The sequence below is a fragment of the Salvelinus alpinus genome, chromosome 28 (genome assembly GCF_045679555.1).
Source record: "Salvelinus alpinus chromosome 28, SLU_Salpinus.1, whole genome shotgun sequence".
NCBI lineage: Eukaryota > Metazoa > Chordata > Actinopteri > Salmoniformes > Salmonidae > Salvelinus > Salvelinus alpinus.
The window spans coordinates 25,255,583-25,272,652 of NC_092113.1; the positions used below are offsets into that span (position 1 = coordinate 25,255,583).

Sequence of the window (17,070 nt, forward strand, 5' to 3'; positions counted from 1 at the left end):
CCAACAACACACCTACACCCACCCACCCACACACTGAATAGTGTACTTCATATATTGAGTGTGTTTCTATAGTTATTCTTCCAGTAAGAGAGAATACTAGAGGAGACATACTCTGCCTTGCAGTACCACAGTTTGGAGTGAGAGGCCACACGCAGAAGAGCTTTTAATTGATTGCACTCCTGCAATAAAAAGGAAAGCTTAGATTTTGTCTATTACTGGAACATGTTGAATGTCAGTTTCTTTTGAAGTCCTCCAACCATATTCTGCTCCCACCAGTCCTAATGTCCCTGGCGATGTTCTCTTCTCCTAAAGCATGTTTGTTTGTCCCCTCAGGTACGTAGGAACACTAATGCACTGTCTGACCTGTCTGCCAGTGAGTGCACTGACCTTTCTGTTCTTCCCATAGTCTGAGTCAAGGACCAAGTGGACCTGCTTTCACTAAAACGTGTGCCTTGAAGCACAGTCATGCAGGAGTAGGATTCATCGTATTAGTAGTGTTTGGTATGCTAGGAGAGATAAAGGATTAGAGTCTTTAAAATTGTGTATTGTAGTAATCATTACAAAAAGTAATCCTCACAGATTTACTTCCCAACGCCAGAATAAAAGTGAACAAAAGATTTACTGTCCATTCAGCATGAACAGCTCTAACAATGCCCAGCTTATTCAATTGGAGTTGGGAGGACTCTCGCTGTTTCTCTCTTTCCCTCTCTTCTCTTATTCTCTGACCTCACCTACTGTACCAACATGGTCTCTACGTCATTCAAAGCCTTCACACTCTGATGGAAGATCACAAGGTGCCATCATAATATTCCCCAGCATTGCATTCTGGGATGACGCAAGTTATGTTTGGAGTGAGTAGTTCAACTCGTCTGTGAGCTATTTTATCCTAATTTATAGGCTATTTTATATTTTACTTACTTGAGTGTATCGACCGACGGCCTGTACAGGTCCGAACCGATGCACTCGTCTTTTTGTTTGTTTTTGTAGCCTATTTGAGCTATTCATGGAACACACCGCCTTACTGGACTTTAAGCTATAGGGCTGCTAGCTGTGGCTAGCCTGCTTTCTTCTTTAGCTTTATGGCTACCGACAGCAATCCAATGGATATCAATGGCCAACCATTGAGTGTCGAATGCTACCGCTGTGAGATGTTCACTAACCAGAAGGACAGACAGCATACGGGACAGGGGTGTCTGGAAAATGTGCCTTTGTTGTGACCGGATGATGGATGATATCGGGCGGCTGCAGAGGGGCATTCCCCAGCTAACCTGAACAATAAGGAGACTCTCATTGGTGAGTTCACCAATGTAGCTATAGCCCAGGCTAAACATATCTCGTCGCTGAACATCTCTCTCGCCCAAGGTGGTGGAGAGTTGGTCGAAGTCAATCTGTCCCAGTTCTCAGAACAGGTTGGCTCAATCGACTCCACTTCACCACAAATACTGGGCAGAGGTGGTTAGGTGAAAGGGCCCGAGGGAGCCTTTCCTTTTTTTTCTTCTTCTTTTTTTATATATATTTTTTATTATTTAACTAGGCAAGTCAGTTATAAACAAATTCTTATTTTCAATGACGGCCTAGGAACAGTGGGTTACCTGCCTTGTTCAGGGGCAGAATGACATTTGTACCTTGTCAGCTCGGGGATTTGAACTTGCAACTTTTCGGTTACTAGCCCAACGCTCTAACCACTAGGCCCTGCCTGCCGCCCCTTTCCTGCCTTGGAGGAGTCGCTCCGCCTGGTAAAAAGATTTGCACCGCTGGAACGGGACTGTCAGGCCCCAGGACTCTGCTCTGGTCCTGGAGACCCCGATGCCAGGCAGGTAATCGCCAACATCAAACAACCGGGCGACAACATCCCTCTTAGGGCTGACCCTGTTTATTTGACTGGTCGATTGTTTGGTCAATACAACCGAGATTGTTTTAGTCAAACAGTTGCAAAAAAAAAAGTGGACTATTCATTGAGGATTCCGTGGTCCAAGAAGAAGGGGAGTGTGGCTAAGATGCACAAAGGCACGTCTCTTTCCTGCCATTTCGTTCGCATTCATTGTTTCATAACTTCATTGTGTGAATTGTTTGCCCTTTGATTGTTAGTGTCTATCAATTCCACATAACATATATCACCAGTAATGGCCAACATTTACTGTTAATTCCCATCATTTCTTATCTACAATGCTTGTTTGGTTACAGAAATGTCTGTTAATGCATTCAATATATTATTATTACAGTGGTTTACCGTTCTCATTGTCAGAGTGGACACATGGTTTGCAGAGCTCAAGCCTATGCTACACTTGTGAGAAACACATTTTGGTTTATTTCATTCCATTTACGAGTTTTGTCAATTTATTAATTGTCTTTTGTTTGGAGCACACCTGTCAATGTTGGGTAAGGACACGTGCCTGATTACGCATAAAGAAGCAGGCCTAGGCTACCTGGCCTGCATGCTAATGTAGGCCTATAAATATGCCCATTTGGGGATGTCTAATAGTATTTATGATTGTCTAAACAAAGTCATTTTTTCTTCACTTCAAACAGCAAGTAAACAAAGCGTGTTAATAGAATCCATTGAGAATGACAATAGTTCCTCAATGTATTTCTACCACTCGGCATCAAAGGGAAAAATGTCATAAAATACCTTATTTCTTCTTATCCCTTGCACAAATAGCCAACAGCTGTGTCTGTCCCGAGCTCACTGGTGTGGGAAACTGAGGGCCCACAATATTTGATGCAATGTAGATTTGCATCATTTTCATTTAGATAGAATTTCAATTAACCACATGACAATGATTTTGAGATACAAAGACTATTGTAAAATAAATGAAATTGTTCCACGAAAATGTGCATATGAAAATCATAATTGGCATGCAATTGTAAAATAAATTGGCACTCCAAATGGAAAAGGTTGCTGACCCCCGGTGTAGCCTATTACTGCCAACTTCAGGAGCATATTGGCAGAATCTGCAAAGGTCAGCAGTAGCGAGAGGAGAAGGGTTGGGAACAGAACGAGCAGAACGAGTAGTATGGCTGGTGGCATTGTCACGCTGGAGGGTCATCGGGAATCTGACCATCACTCCTGGTGAGACAAAACCGCGACTCATCAGTGAAGAGCACTTTTTGCCAGTCCTGTCTGGTCCAGCAACGGTGGGTTTGTGCCCATAGGCAACGTTGTTGCCGGTGATGTCTGGTGAGGACCTGCCTTACAACAGGCCTACAAGCCCTCAGTCCAGCCTCTCTCAGCCTATTGCGGACAGTCTGAGCACTGAGCACTGACGGAGGGATTGTGCATTCCCGGTGTAACTCGGGCAGTTGTTGTTGCCATCCTGTACCTGTCCCGCAGGTGTGATGTTCGGATGTACCGATCCTGTGCAGGTGTTGTTACACGTGGTCTGCTACTGCGAGGATGATCAGCTGTCTGTCCTGTCTCCCTGTAGCGCTGTCTTAGGCGTCTCACAGTATGGACATTGCAAGGCATATTCACGCAGATGAGCAGGAACCCTGGGCCTCTTTCTTTTGGTGTTTTTCAGAGTCAGTAGAAAGGCTTCTTTAGTGTCCTAAGTTTTCATAACTGTGACCTTACTTGCCTACCTGTAAGCTGTTAGTGTCTTAACGACCGTTCCACAGGTGCATGTTCATTCATTGTTTATGGTTCATTGAACAAGCATGGGAAACAGTATTAAAACCATTTACACGTTGTGAAATTATTATGATTTTTACAAAGTATCTTTGAAAGACAGGGTCCTGAAAAAGGGACGTTTCTTTTTTTGCTGAGCATCAGACACGCTCAGTACATATACAGTACCAGTCAAAAGTTTGGACACACCTACTCATTCAAGGGTTTTTCTTTCTACACTGTAGAATAATAGTGAAGACATCAAAACTATGAAATAACACATATGGAATCATGTCGTAAACAAAAAAGGGTTAACCTCTAATTCCTCCCAAACCCGGATCCGGAGCACCCCCCACAGTAAAAAAGCTGACTAGCATAGCCTAGCATAGCGTCACAAGTAAATACTAGCATCTAAATATCATTAAATCACAAGTCCAAGACACCAGATGAAAGATACAGATCTTGTGAATCCAGCCATCATTTCTGATTTTTAAAATGTTTTACAGGGAAGACACAATATGTAAATCTATTAGCTAACCACGTTAGCAAAAGACACCACTTTTTTTACTCCACCAGTTTTTTACTCCATCAGTAGCTATCACTAATTCGACTAAATAAAGATATATATAGCCACTAACCAAGAAACAACTTCATAAGATGACAGTCTGATAACATATTTATGGTATAGCATATGTTTTTTTAGAAAAATGTGCATATTTCAGGTATAAATCACAGTTCTACATTGCAGCTGCAATCTGAAATAGTGCCGAAGCTGCCAGAATAATTACAGAGACCAACGTCAAATAACTAATTACTCATCTTAAAACATTTCTGAAAAATACACAGCGTACAGCAAATGAAAGCCCAACATCTTGTGAATCCAGCCAATATGTCAGATTTTTTAAGTGTTTTACAGCGAAAACACAATATAGCATTATATGAGCTTACCACAATAGGCAGAATCACAACCGCATTTACCAGCAGTAAATGTTAGCGATCGTAACAACCCAGCAAAAGATATATAATTTTACTAACCTTGATATACTTCATCAGATGACAGTCCTGTAACATCATATTACACAATGCATATAGCTTTTGTTCGAAAATGTGCATATTTAGTAGCACAAATCGTGGTTATGCAATGTAATCAGTAAAAACATGGCATGCATTCTGGCCGGCGCCATCTTGGAAAGGCACCTAATCTAATCAATAAATAATCGAAAACTTGACTAAAAAAATACAGGTTGGACAGCAATTGAAAGATGCATTAATAACCGCTGTGTTAGATTTTTAAAATTAACGTTACTAGACATACAGTGTGCGTTACAGCCAGACCAGTGCCGCAATAATGGCCGAAAAATACTTTTACATTTTTCCACAGAACAACGAATTAACATCATAAATAGTTCTTACTATTAGTTGAGCTTCCATCAGAATCTTGGGCAAGGTGTCCTTTGTCCAAAAGAATCGTTGCTTTGTTGTAAAACGTCCTCTTCAACTTCGGAATTAGTAGCTAACAATAGCTACGTGGCACACACATGTCCAAATCCTCCAAACGCAATACTACGAAAATTCCGAAAATAGCAATATACTCGCATAAACTGATATAAATCGGTTTCAAATAACTTCGTTATGATGTTTCTAACACCTATATCGAATTAAATCACAGACGGATATATCTTAGGCCGATAACGAGAGCTTTTGAGCATGCCATTCTGATGTCCTCTCTTGCGTCTTGACGAGCGTCCAAAAGAACGGACATCCCACTCCATGGCCTTTTATAAAGTCTGAGAAATACGTAGAGACTCCATTCCACTTCTCATTGGTTACTGACATCCAGGGGAAGGCGGGTGCAGTTCATTTCGACCCATAGGACACATACAGAGCTTTAAACTGATCCGAGATCAGAGCCTAGTTTTCAGACCTTCGCAGTTCCTGTCATGATTTTCGCTGCAGAAAGACTTCTGGTTCACCCACAGACAAAATTCAAACGGTTTTAGAAACTAGAGATTGTTTTCTATCCAATAGTAATAATAATATGCATATTGTACGAGCAAGAATTGAGTACGAGGCAGTTTAATTTGGGGACGCAAAATTTCGAAGTTGAAACAGCACCCCCTGTATTCTCAAGAGGTTAAACAAATCCAAAATATATTTTATATTTCAGAACCTTCAAAGTAGTCACCCTTTGAACGAGTTCCCACATATGCTGAGCACTGCTTTTCCTTCACTCTGCGGTCCAACTCATCCCAAACCATCTCAATTGGGTTGAGGTTGGGTGATTGTGGAGGCAAGGTCATCTGATGCAACACTCCATCACTCTCATTCTTGGTCAAATAGCCCTTACACAGCCTGGAGGTGTGTTGGGTCATTGTCCTCTTGAAAAACAAATGATAGTCCCACTAAGTGCAACCAGATGGGTCTTTTACTTTTACTTCACTACATTAATGTAAAAAAATAAGGTACTTTTTACTGCATACATTTTCCCTGACAGCCAAAAGTACTCGTTACATTTTGAATGCTTAGCAGGACAGGAAAATGATCAAATTCACGCACTTATCAAGAGAACATCCCTGGTCATCCCTACTCCCTCTGATCCAGAGGACTCACTAAACACAAATGCTTTATTTGTAAATTATGTCTGAGTGTTGAAGTGTTCCTCTGGCTGCCCATAAAAAGAAAAATACATTAAAAAAAGAAAATGGTGCTGTCTGATTTTGCTTAATGTAAATCATTTGAATTTTACTTTTACTTTTGATACTTAAGAATATTTTATCAATTACATTTACTTTTGATACTTAAGTATACTTGGGTGACTTTCACTTTTACTTGAGTCAATTTCTATTAAGGTATATTTACTTTTACTAAAGTATGTCAATTGGGTACTTTTTCCACCACTTTGATTGTGAAAATGGATCTTATTGTAATTCTGGCTTCTCAAACCAACACGTATAATTTGTATTATTACTGAGACTTGGTTAAAAAGTCTGTGCCAGACTTGTCTTCCTTCATGTCTTCCTTCCAGCAGCAGCAGCCAGCCATTCTGGGCTTTAGGAAAAGTAGCCCTGCACTGGCAGGCTCCCCACAGCCAGATTGAGTCATCCTCTGGAATATGTACACAGTTGGCTGAGCACCAACAACAAGATATCTGATCCTGAACCCCACTTCATTGTATGGGGAAGTATAGATGAATATTGACAGACTGTATGTAAAAATGTGCCACACTGCAGGTTTGTCAATTTATGAGCTGTGGGAAAACGATGAAGGAACCACTATGTTACCTTCTGGCTTTCTGTGTCTCATTTGCTGGTGTCAGAGAGAGGCAGGAGAAGTGTATTGCGTGGATGGATGGATCTGTGAGATCTGTCTCTGGGTGGCTAGCTGCGTGTGACCATCCGTTGACCCCAGAGCAGCCTGCCCGGCCTGGCCCGGGTTTACAACCCCATCACAGACACATCACACACGGGATCTGAGGCATGGAAAACATGCCAACAAATCAGACCTCAGTATTACAGAACTGATGGGCTGCTAAACGCTCAATCTCTCTCAGCTGCTCTTTTCTCATAGAGAGCTTACATGTGATGAGATACTGTATTTCTCACAGGAAAAACTGGATACATTTTACCACTTCAAGCTTTGATAAAACTGAAGGAATGAGCAGGTCAGCTGCTCTCTACATCTTCCAGTATGATCAATGTGATCTATCACAGTTGATAGATTAACTATTACAGTGTTCATATTGCTCTGCCTAGGATAACAGATGGTCTATTCATGTTGATTAGGGGTTTGAGTGGTGTGATAGCCTGTCCTCCCTCCCTCCGTCACTACATCCCCCCCATCCCTCCCTCAGCCCAGATGACCCTGCTGTGAAGGGGCCAGGGAGGTGAGAGAACAGATGGGACATCATGTACAGTATGTATGAATGTTGTGCATTAAAGGTCAATGAGAGAAGGAGGGATTGAACATCCCAGCCCAGGCAAGGTAACACGCTCCAGCATCACCTCGGGAGGAATTGGACCAACGAATGGCCGGCCCACACTACACTATTTGGTCCAACATCACTGTAGATTATCTCTAATTCCTTATTCCCTTCCGGGGTCAACAAGCATTTCAATCAAACACACCCCCCCCCCCCCCCCAAAACACTGATATTTAAATATAAGGAGGAAGTCTTCTACACACATTTTAAATGTATGTAGCAGATGTTCTGCATGTCCTCCATGGTCCCCATGTTCACCCCATTCCTCTAATACATTAGCATCATGACAATGAGTAGCTCAGATGTTTTCAGTCAGCCTCTGGCTTAATCTGTTCTAAATAGGTCACATGACAACATCACCTGCTGCCCTGCTCTGCTTTGGTCCGGTCTGCTCTGGTCTGGTCTGGCTGCCACCAGTCACTCCTGTACTACCCTGTCCTTCCTTTTCCCTCTAACAGCCACAGACAGGAGCAGTCCATATGTGTTGTGGACTGAGATCCACCTGCTCCCTTCAGGGGCCCTTGAAATCTTCACCCCCACCCCAGCCCCCAGGCAGTGTGATAGAGCTGGCCGGAATGGGTACAATTTCAGAGGGATGGGAGCTGAGATGATGCATCACTGTCTCCTCTGTGTGTGTGTGTGTGTGTGTGTTTCAAAAGATGATGCGCACGCACATTTATGAGTTTCTTTTATTGTAAACATTACAATTCAAGTACTCATCATGGGTGCAATAGTATTCGTCTCTCAGTGTGTTTATTCTGCACGGAGCCAGGCATCATGTGTCACAGGCATCACACGCGCTAGCATACTATGTCCTATCCCATCCGCTCAGAGCAATGTGACACACAGGTCACCTCTAGGCAGATATGATGAATTGCATATCCTACTAAAAGTGCATCATTCTCAACATTCTCCTCTGGCAGCATAGTGCGTTTTAAGACCATAATCTCCCCTTCCAAATGAAGACGACTTCTAGCCTTAAGAGACAGCAGATCTTGCTAATATTGGACCGCAGTCAAAAGGCAGATTAGTCTGACAGAGAGTCATTCTTAATTGGTTCCTCAACAAAAGCCCAAAAGTCCATTTGGCCTGTCATTTAACGATAAGGAAACAGTTCCCTTAATCCTTATCAAGAGTTAAAGTGTTTGGCTGCAATGGCAAACATAGCACAGTCTGGGAAAGCTTGAAGCATGACTCTTGTGCTTTCAAATATATACAAATGGGGCCACTGTAAGTCATGCAACAATGACAATCTGTTGGAAGACAAAATACAAACTTTTGCTCTTTCAAAATGTTAGCTCTTTCGATATGTTGAATGACTAAGTAAAGTATTCCATTTGTGAGCAAAGTGTTGTGTGAGACCAGCATCCTAACATGCACCTTATTTACCTTTGCCTCCCGCTGACAGTTGCCTGTATCATTAGTATGCATTCAAAATAGCAGGTGATTCTCAATAAACCATATCCTCTCTCTTGCAGCTTTAGATTCCCAATCCCCAATGCTTTCACTGCAGCTGCCTCCCTCCCTCCCTGCCTCCCTCCCTCCCTCCCTGCCTGCCTGCCTCCCTCCCTGCCTGCCTGCCTGCCTCCCTCCCTCCCTCCCTCCCTCCCTGCCTGCCTGCCTCCCTCCCTCCCTCCCTCCCTCCCTGCCTGCCCAGATATTCCTGGAAAATAACACCCTAGGGAAATCACCATGATGCCTTTTAAACAATAGTGGGAAACAAAAACAGTCACTTGTATCTCTCTGTTGTGATGTATTATTCTGCTAGAAAACTTGGATCCTCCCTCGTTATCACTGAGTGCTGTCTGTCAGTCTGTCAATCAGATAACAATAACAAAATAGGAAGAGAAAATCTCTGCAGCATAGTGCAGGAAAATGGATTACATCCCCATGTAGATACTTAAAGAGATTCTCCAGTACTTTGGAATACTTTTTAGCAAAGTGATCTCAGAAAATTGTGTACTACTTCACATATGTGCAGATGTAACCGATGTGAAATGGCTAGCTAGTTTGCGGGGTGTGCGCTAATATCGTTTCAATCGGTGACGTCACTCGCTCTGAGACCTTGAAGTAGTTGTTTTTGGGGCGCGATGGGTAACGATGCTTCGAGGGTGGCTGTTGTCGATGTGTGCAGAGGGTCCCTGATTCGAGCCCAGGTAGGGGCGAGGAGAGGGACGGAAGCTAAACTGTTACACAGATATGTACAGATATGCATCAAGTCATTGTTCTCTGTCTTGCGCTCTCTGCTGTGTCCACTGAGCTGTTGGGCCCGCCCTGCAATGTATGGCAGTAATTCTGCTTATAGATTATGCATGTATGAACTACACACTCCCAAAGTGGGAGGTTTAAAAAATACTTTCTTAGTTGACAAAGTACTGGAGCATGTCTTTAAAGCTCCTCTAAACAGGAACTAGAGTGTAAAATGTACTGGAATCATCTAACCTCAGCTCAGTGTCTGGCCTCTGTTGGCTTAAAACACAAATTCTCCTGTATCTAGCCTTCCCACAAAGGACATCCTATTGTATGCTGTTTAACAATCCACACACATCACAGATGTCCTTAAAAGGACCTTAATGTGGAAGGCCAACTTATCTAACTTTGTTGTTCAAGTATAAAAAAACATGAGATACCAGACCTGCTCACAGGGTTGGTTAACTCTTGAAGTTCCTTGGGTCTCCACCGAATTAGGTAAATCCGCCTTCAGTTTTAAATCTCCTCATTGTTGGAACCAACTGCAAAATACACTGCAATTGGATGCTCTGATGCCGCTTGGACAATTACAAATATTGATTGGAGAACTATTTGCTGAGGAATGTGTTTCTCTTGATTGCTTGTTGTACTGTATTTTAGCGTAATAATCGAATTTACATTTGATTTGTCTACGAATTGTATGTGCAGGGCTCCCTTGTGAAAGAGACCCAGGTCTCAATGGTTTAAATAAAAATATCATATAGGAAGTGTGTACATGTTCAAAGATGTTAACACACAGGACAATAATATTAAAGGGGCAATCTGCAGTTGTTACATACATTTTTTACTTATAAATTAATGATATGCACCCATTGATTCTTGAAGAATATAACTTAGAAATGCTTCATGAGCTTAGTTCAACTGTCGTACCCCATCATAACCCCAAATATACATTTGTTTTACTCCAAATAAAGAACATTTAAACAAACACTATATAGCCTCACAATTCAATACATGGTTAAAACTATAATTTCTCCAGCCCCATCCCGTAGCTTTTTACTGAAACAGAGGCAGGGATACCTTTGTTATTGTTTCAACTGTTGATTGTCGCTTTAAAGGGGAAAATAAGATTAAACTGCCCAAAAGGCTACCAAATTACTTCTTCTAATGTGACAAATTCAAACTCGATATCAAATGAGAAAAGAACAAAGTTTTCTGTCAAGATTACCACACCTGGTGTCTTGCTTGACCTCTGAATGTTCGTTTAAGAAAATCCAACTGACATTTATTTACTCAAGGTGTTTAACTGTTGCACCCTCTATAACCACTGGGATTATTATTTGACCCTGCTGGTCATCTATGAACTTTTTAACATATTGAAGAACAATCTGGCCTTAATGACCATGTACTCTTATAATCTCCACCGGCACAACCAGAAGAGGACTGGTCACCCCTCATAGCCTGGTTCCTCTCTAGGTTTCTTACTAGGTTCTGGTCTTTCTAGGGAGTTTTTCTTAGCCACCGTGCTTCTACATCTGCATTGCTTGCTCTTTGGGGTTTTAGGCTGGGTTTCTGTATAGGACTTTGTGACATCTGCTGATGTAAAAAGGGCTTTATAAATCAATTTGATTGACTGTATTTGGACTGGTGTGTCTGTGAGAAGTTAGAACCAGGGGGTTAGCTTGTTTCTCTCTTGCTATATTTAGTCAGACAGGACAGACAGCGGGCTGAAGGAGACCGATAGAAGGTCTTGGCTGATTGGGTATGACAGTGTTCTCCCCCCTGTCCCCCTCTTTCTGCCAGCCAGAGAACTCAGCTAGCTACATGCACAGAGGAGTGTGCACATGCAAGGTAACATCTTAATTTGAACCAGTTTGCCACAACAGGAGAAAGTGAATTATTATGTGGATTATAATTCATGGAAATATTTGTAGTGGTTAATACATTTTTCGTAAGGGAAAAGGCCAAAATTGAAAAAGTGGAAGCCTTTTTAAACCTCAAATACAACACGTTTTAAAAGTCTTGCACTGTAGGAAAGTTCTCCTGCAAGAGGGTGATCAAATTAAGTTCCTACATCTGTAAGCCTGGGTTACATACTCAGTGACTGCTGGGCCTCTTCATTGGGCCTGGAGAGTACACAAATAGAGGAGCATGCACAATGACATCTCTAACCTCAGTTTACCCTAAACAGAGGGAGGGTTCAGCAGTGGGTGTTCACAGAACAGAATGACAAAATCAATTTCCTGAATACAAATCTTTTAGACTTTCAAGCTAGAGGCTGAATCCATTGGGTAGGGTACACTTGGCCACTAGAGGGCATACAACCACAGGCAAAGTCACAGCATACACCACCCATACAACACCCTTTTCTAAACCACCGTGCCTGTAGTGTAATATTGTGAAATATGCCTCAACAAATTAGCAGTTTAGCAGTTTCTGCTCATTTAGACATACATTGAAACAGATCATTTGACAACGGGCATGACATTTTTTGTTCCCCTGTAAAACCGATTCCAAGAATCAGTATCCTTCCTTGAGAGAGAGGTTGTGGTTGTGTAAACCTTGGGCCCTGCGGCCTGTATTGATAGTGAGTGTATCTGCAGGAGTAGCCTGTCTGTGTGAGGTCTCTCTGGGGGGAGCTGAGGCATGGATGGCCCTGGTTGAGGCTCAGGGTCCAGCACATGAGGAGTTAGTCTAATGGATGGAGTCACCGTGGAGAGGAAGTTACACAATGTCAGGCTGGCTGGCACATTAATCCCCTAGCTCCATGGACGGAGGAGAGGAGTGTAGTCTAGGAGGGAGGGTGAGGGAGGTAGGGGAGAAGCTTCTTACACAACACCTCAGGCACTCCACTCTCCACTCCATCTTCCTCCCTTCATCCCTTCATATTCATCCCTTATCTTCCTCCCTTCATCCTTCTCCCTTCATCCTCCATCTTCCTCCCTTCATCCTCCATCTTCCTCCCTTCATCCTCCCTCCATCTTACTCCATCCTCCTCCCCTATCTTCCTCCCTTCATCCCCTATTTTCCTCCCTTCATCCTCCGTCTTCCTCCCTTCATCCTCCATCTTCCTCCCTTCATTCTCTATCTTCCTCCCCTATCTTCCTCCCTTCATTCTCTATCTTCCTCCCCTATCTTCCTCCCTTCATTCTCTATCTTCCTCCCTCCCTCCCTTCATTCTCTATCTATCCCCTCCCTTCATTCTCTATCTATCCCCTCCCTTCATTCTCTATCTACCCCCTCCCTTCATTCTCTATCTACCCCCTCCCTTCATTCTCTATCTACCCCCTCCCTTCATTCTCTATCTACCCCCTCCCTTCATTCTCTATCTACCCCCTCCCTTCATTCTCTATCTACCCCCTCCCTTCATTCTCTATCTACCCCCTCCCTTCATTCTCTATCTACCCCTCCCTTCATTCTCTATCTTCCTCCCTCCCTTCATTCTCTATCTTCCTCCCTCCTTCTTTCTCTATCTTCCTCCCTCCCTTCATTCTCCATCTTGCTCCCTTCATTCTCCATCTTGCTCCCTTCATTCTCCATCTTGCTCCCTTCATTCTCCATCTTGCTCCCTTCATTCTCCATCTTGCTCCCTTCATTCTCCATCTTGCTCCCTTCATTCTCCATCTTGCTCCCTTCATTCTCCATCTTGCTCCCCTATCTTTCTCCCTTCATCCTCTATCTTCCATCTTTCTCCCCTGTCAGCTTACCAACCAACATGGGATTCCAACCAATTACTGCTATCCCTTTCAGGGGCTTTTAGAGAGACGGCCACAGGTTAAAGGGGGTCCAGCTGTTTCTGTGACACAAGTGCTCATTCTAAGACCTTGTTTGATAACAAGTAAAAATGTGGATGACCATGATAATATCTTGTGAGTTATTCACATGTTTCCCAGAGGATTATTCAAATCCAGCAGTAGCAGCAGGAATGATAAAGGGAGATGAAAGCATGTACAGTAGATCGTTCACAGACTGGCTCTGTCCTTTATCTAACTTCTCATTCCCTTCAGGGTGTTTGCAATCACTCTACTCTACATACTCTTTCACATTGCAGAGGGATATAGGAAGAACATAGACACAGCTAAGTGAAACCAACCTCACTTTGTCCATAACAGATCTAAACATTTTGGTTGCACTTCATAGTGATATAGATTGACCTGAGCCCTTGTAAGCCTTGAGCCGTCCTATGCAGTACATGACATTGAGCAAACACAGAGGGCTGAATCCTGGTTCCACAGTCAATGCTAATGAGCCCATACAGCATGAGGGGAGCTAATCACTCTCAAATTGTCTTCACTGCACAGCTCAGTATTAATGCTAATGTCTCAGGTAGGTACAGGCACTAACCTAAATAACTCAAAGGGAAGACCGACAGGGAGAAACAGACTGGTCACAGAGGAGATTGCAAATCAACAAAAGTGCCATTTATCCCAAATATCTGTTGGAGGAAGTAAGCCGTCTACCTGAGAAATAAAAACTGGCACCATTATGAAGAAGTAGAGAAAATCACGCTAGTATTTTAGCAGCATCTGCTTCTAATCAAATTCCAATTTGCTGATATGGTTTGCCAATGGGCCAATCAAAGGTCTGAACACAAGGTTATCTGCACTTGGTCAATTCTAAATCTGGCATCTTCAGGCTTATCCCAAGTGAAGTGGGTCAACAAATACCCTTATCAATATGTGATTATGCACAGCAAATGCCCTTGCTATTTCTACATGCAAAAACAATGGAAGAATTCCTTTCTATCGCACAAACGAAAGGTAAACTCACCAGAATTTTTTTGGCCTTCCAATTCGGAAAGGTGAGCAAGGCATGTTGGTGTCTTGTGCTTTTATTGTCCTTGTTAGAGGGTAATAGAGAAGCACTAGGCTTCTCTATAATACCTTGTACTGTGTGATGTTTCAGCAGGCTGGCTTCCTGCAACAAGACCTCTGTGGGCCTACAAAACAAACTTTCTGGAAGTCCTCTGTCCAAGCCTGAAATGTAAATGCAGCCAGACGATCCCCTTGGCTTTGTTAGCAATTCATTTTTTTTTCCACATTGGAGAGACGTTGAGAAAGGGCTTTGAGGATAGCTGATACCAGGTACAGCCTGTGTCATTCAACTTTCAACTATGCTCCGCCCAGTTGGCCATGCTTTTTGTTCCAAGGGTTGATCTGGTCTACCAAGGAATTCTTCAGCCCAAAGAAAGAGGTTGCGCAGACCAACGCAAGGCTACTATTGACCACCAAATTACATTCAGCTATATGTATTACAACAGAAACTTAAAATAACACTGTATTCCCGAATTGTCTGACTCCATCCTTGCATTACGTGCTCTGCAGTGTCAGGAAGTACCGGTCCCACTCCCCTTTCCTCCTGTGTTCCAGGTAGTGTTGAGTAATGCAGGCCTGGCTCAACAAGGCAGAGAATGGAGGGTCCTGAGGGCGTACTCTCACAGGGACAAGGTAGAGAGGCACTATCCTGGTGCGGTCACCTAGAGAGAGAGGGTTGGAGGTCGGGCTGACATCCAGGACATCCAGTGCTGCCTTTCAACCTTCAGGACAGCCAGGGAGAGGTGTGCTCCATCTGCTCCTGTCTGTGTGTCTGCAGTGCCGGTGCCAGGTCCACTCCGCATCAGAACAGAGCCTCAGCCTCACCTTGCCTGCGCATCAGCACCACCCTATCCTGCCAACACTGCAGAACAGTTAGGCAGTGCCTGCCTGCAGTTACTGTGGCAACGGGACCTGGGAGGGGGACTGCAGGCAGGGAGAGCGATTGGGCGGGACAGTGTCCCATGTTCGTCGTCTCTCTCAGTGGCTCATTTATCTTGCTTACTCTGTTGCCTCTTAAGTGATACTGTTCAAATTCGTATCATATTACTAGTGTCTCACTAGTGTCTCACAAACTGAATGCCCTATAGAGAGCCAAACGCCTTACTTTTCATTCACCTGTATGTACACTACATGACCAAAAGTATGTGGAGACCTGCTCGTCGAACATCTCATTGCAAAATCATGGGCATTAATTAGGAGTTGGTCCCCCCTTTGCTGCTATAACAGCCTCCTGTCTACTGGGAAGGCTTTCCACTAGATGTTAGAATATTGCTGCAGGGACTTGCTTCCATTTAGCACAAGAGCATGAGTGAGATTGGGCGATTAGGCCTGGCTCGCAGTCGGCATTCCAATTCATCCCAAAGATGTTCGATGGGGTTGAGGTCAGGGCTCTGTGCAGGCCAGTCAAGTTCTTCCACACCGATCTCGAGAAACCATTTCCCTAAACTGTTGCCACAAAGTTGGAAGCACAGAATCGTCTAGAATGTCATTATATGATGTAGCGTTAATATTTCCCTTCATTGGAACTAAGGGGCCTAGCTCGAACCACGAAAAACAGCCCCAGACCATTATTCCTCCTCCACCAAACTTTACAGTTGGCACTATATATTGGGGCAGGTAGTGTTCTCCTGGCATCCGCCAAACCCAGATAAATCCATCGGACTCCCAGATGATGATGCGTGAATCATCACTCCAGAGAACGCGTCTCCACTGCACGAGAGTCCAATGGCGGCGAGCTTTACACCACTCCAGCCGACGCTTGGCATTGCGCATGGTGATCTTAAGCTTGTGTGCGGCTGCTTGGCTATGGAAACCCATTTCATGAAGCTTCCGACGAACTGTGCTGATGTTGCTTCCAGAGGAATTTCGGGAACTCGGTCGTGAGTGTTGCAACTGAGGACAGGCAATTTTTACGCGCTATGCGCTTCAGCGGTCCCATTCTGTGAGTTTGTGTGGCCTACCACTCCACGGCTGAGCCGTTGTTGCTCCTAGATGATTCCACTTCACAATAACAGCACTTACAGTTAACCGGGGCAGCACTAGCAGAGCTGAAATTTGACGAACTGACTTGTTGGAAAGGTGGCATCCTATGATGGTGCCATGTTGAATGTCACTGAGCGCTTCAGTAAGGCCATTTTACTGCTAATGTTTGTCTATGATGATTACATGCCTGTGTGCTCCATTTTATATACCTGTCAGCAGTGGTTGTGGCTAAAATAGCCTAATCCACTAATTTGAAGGGGTGTCCATATACTTTTGTATATATAGTGTATCACTATAAATATACTGCAACTTATGGACAATGTGGTCCTCTGTAGCTCAGTTGGTAGAGCATAGCACTTGCAATGCCAGGATAGTGGGTTTGATTCCTGGGACCACCCATACGTACAAATGTATACATGCATGCCTGTAAGTCGCTTTGAAGAAAAGCGTCTGCTAAATGGCATACAGTGTACTCGGAAAGTATTCCAGACCCCTTGATT

At 43.6% G+C, this 17,070-nt stretch overlaps 1 protein-coding gene across 8 annotated transcripts in view; it reads right to left on the reverse strand.

The window, feature by feature from the left end:
* Nucleotides 1-17,070, reverse strand: part of LOC139557483 (rap1 GTPase-activating protein 1-like) — a 129,735-nt gene that overhangs the window by 46,330 nt on the left and 66,335 nt on the right. The window contains exon 1 of one of the 8 annotated variants that reach the window (XM_071372363.1): nt 14,544-15,362. The exons of the other annotated variants lie outside the window; for them this stretch is intronic. Within the exon in view, the coding sequence (XP_071228464.1) occupies nt 14,544-14,587 (44 nt within the window). The 5' untranslated portion in view covers nt 14,588-15,362. Of the gene's footprint in view, nt 1-14,543; nt 15,363-17,070 lie in introns of those variants that run through there. 8 annotated transcript variants of the gene reach the window in all.